Consider the following 525-nt stretch of genomic DNA (forward strand, 5'->3'; position numbering starts at 1 on the left):
CTCAGCTGTGTGTGTGTGTGTGTGTGTCTCAGCTGTGTGTGTGTGTGTGTGAGCTGTGTGTGTGTGTGTGTGTGTGTGTGTGTGTCTCAGCTGTGTGTGTGTGTGTGTGTGTGTCTGTGTGTGTGTGTGTGTGTGTGTGTGTGTGTGTGTGTGTGTGTGTGTGTGTGTGTGTGTGTGTGTGAGCCCCAGCTGTGTGTATGTGTGTCTCAGCTGTGTGTGTGGGTCTCAGCTGTGTGTGTGTGTGTGTGTGTGTGTGTGTGTGTGTCTCAGCTGTGTGTGTGTGTGTGTGAGCTGTGTGTGTGTGTGTCTCAGCTGTGTGTGTGTGTGTGTGTGTGTGAGCTGTGTGTGTGTGTCTCAGCTGTGTGTGTGTGTCTCAGCTGTGTGTGTGTTACCTTGTGCATCTCATCGTAGACCAGCTGGTGTGCAAAGCGTGGACACGGCTCCTCCTCCTGAAGAGCCTTGCTCGGGTTTTCTTTCACTGCCTGGTCGTTCTTATACACACAAGACCTGAACACACACACACAC

General features: G+C 52.2%; 1 protein-coding gene across 1 annotated transcript in view; it reads right to left on the reverse strand.

Moving 5' to 3' along the window:
* LOC104952203 (muskelin) overlaps positions 1 to 525 on the reverse strand; it is a 13291-nt gene that overhangs the window by 10222 nt on the left and 2544 nt on the right. Inside the window, exon 2 of the mRNA XM_010778970.1 lies at positions 393 to 507. Within this exon, the coding sequence (XP_010777272.1) occupies positions 393 to 507 (115 nt within the window). The remainder of the gene's footprint in view (positions 1 to 392; positions 508 to 525) is intronic.

Source organism: Notothenia coriiceps, unplaced genomic scaffold (genome assembly GCF_000735185.1).
Source record: "Notothenia coriiceps isolate Sejong01 unplaced genomic scaffold, NC01 NC01_scaffold00019758, whole genome shotgun sequence".
NCBI lineage: Eukaryota > Metazoa > Chordata > Actinopteri > Perciformes > Nototheniidae > Notothenia > Notothenia coriiceps.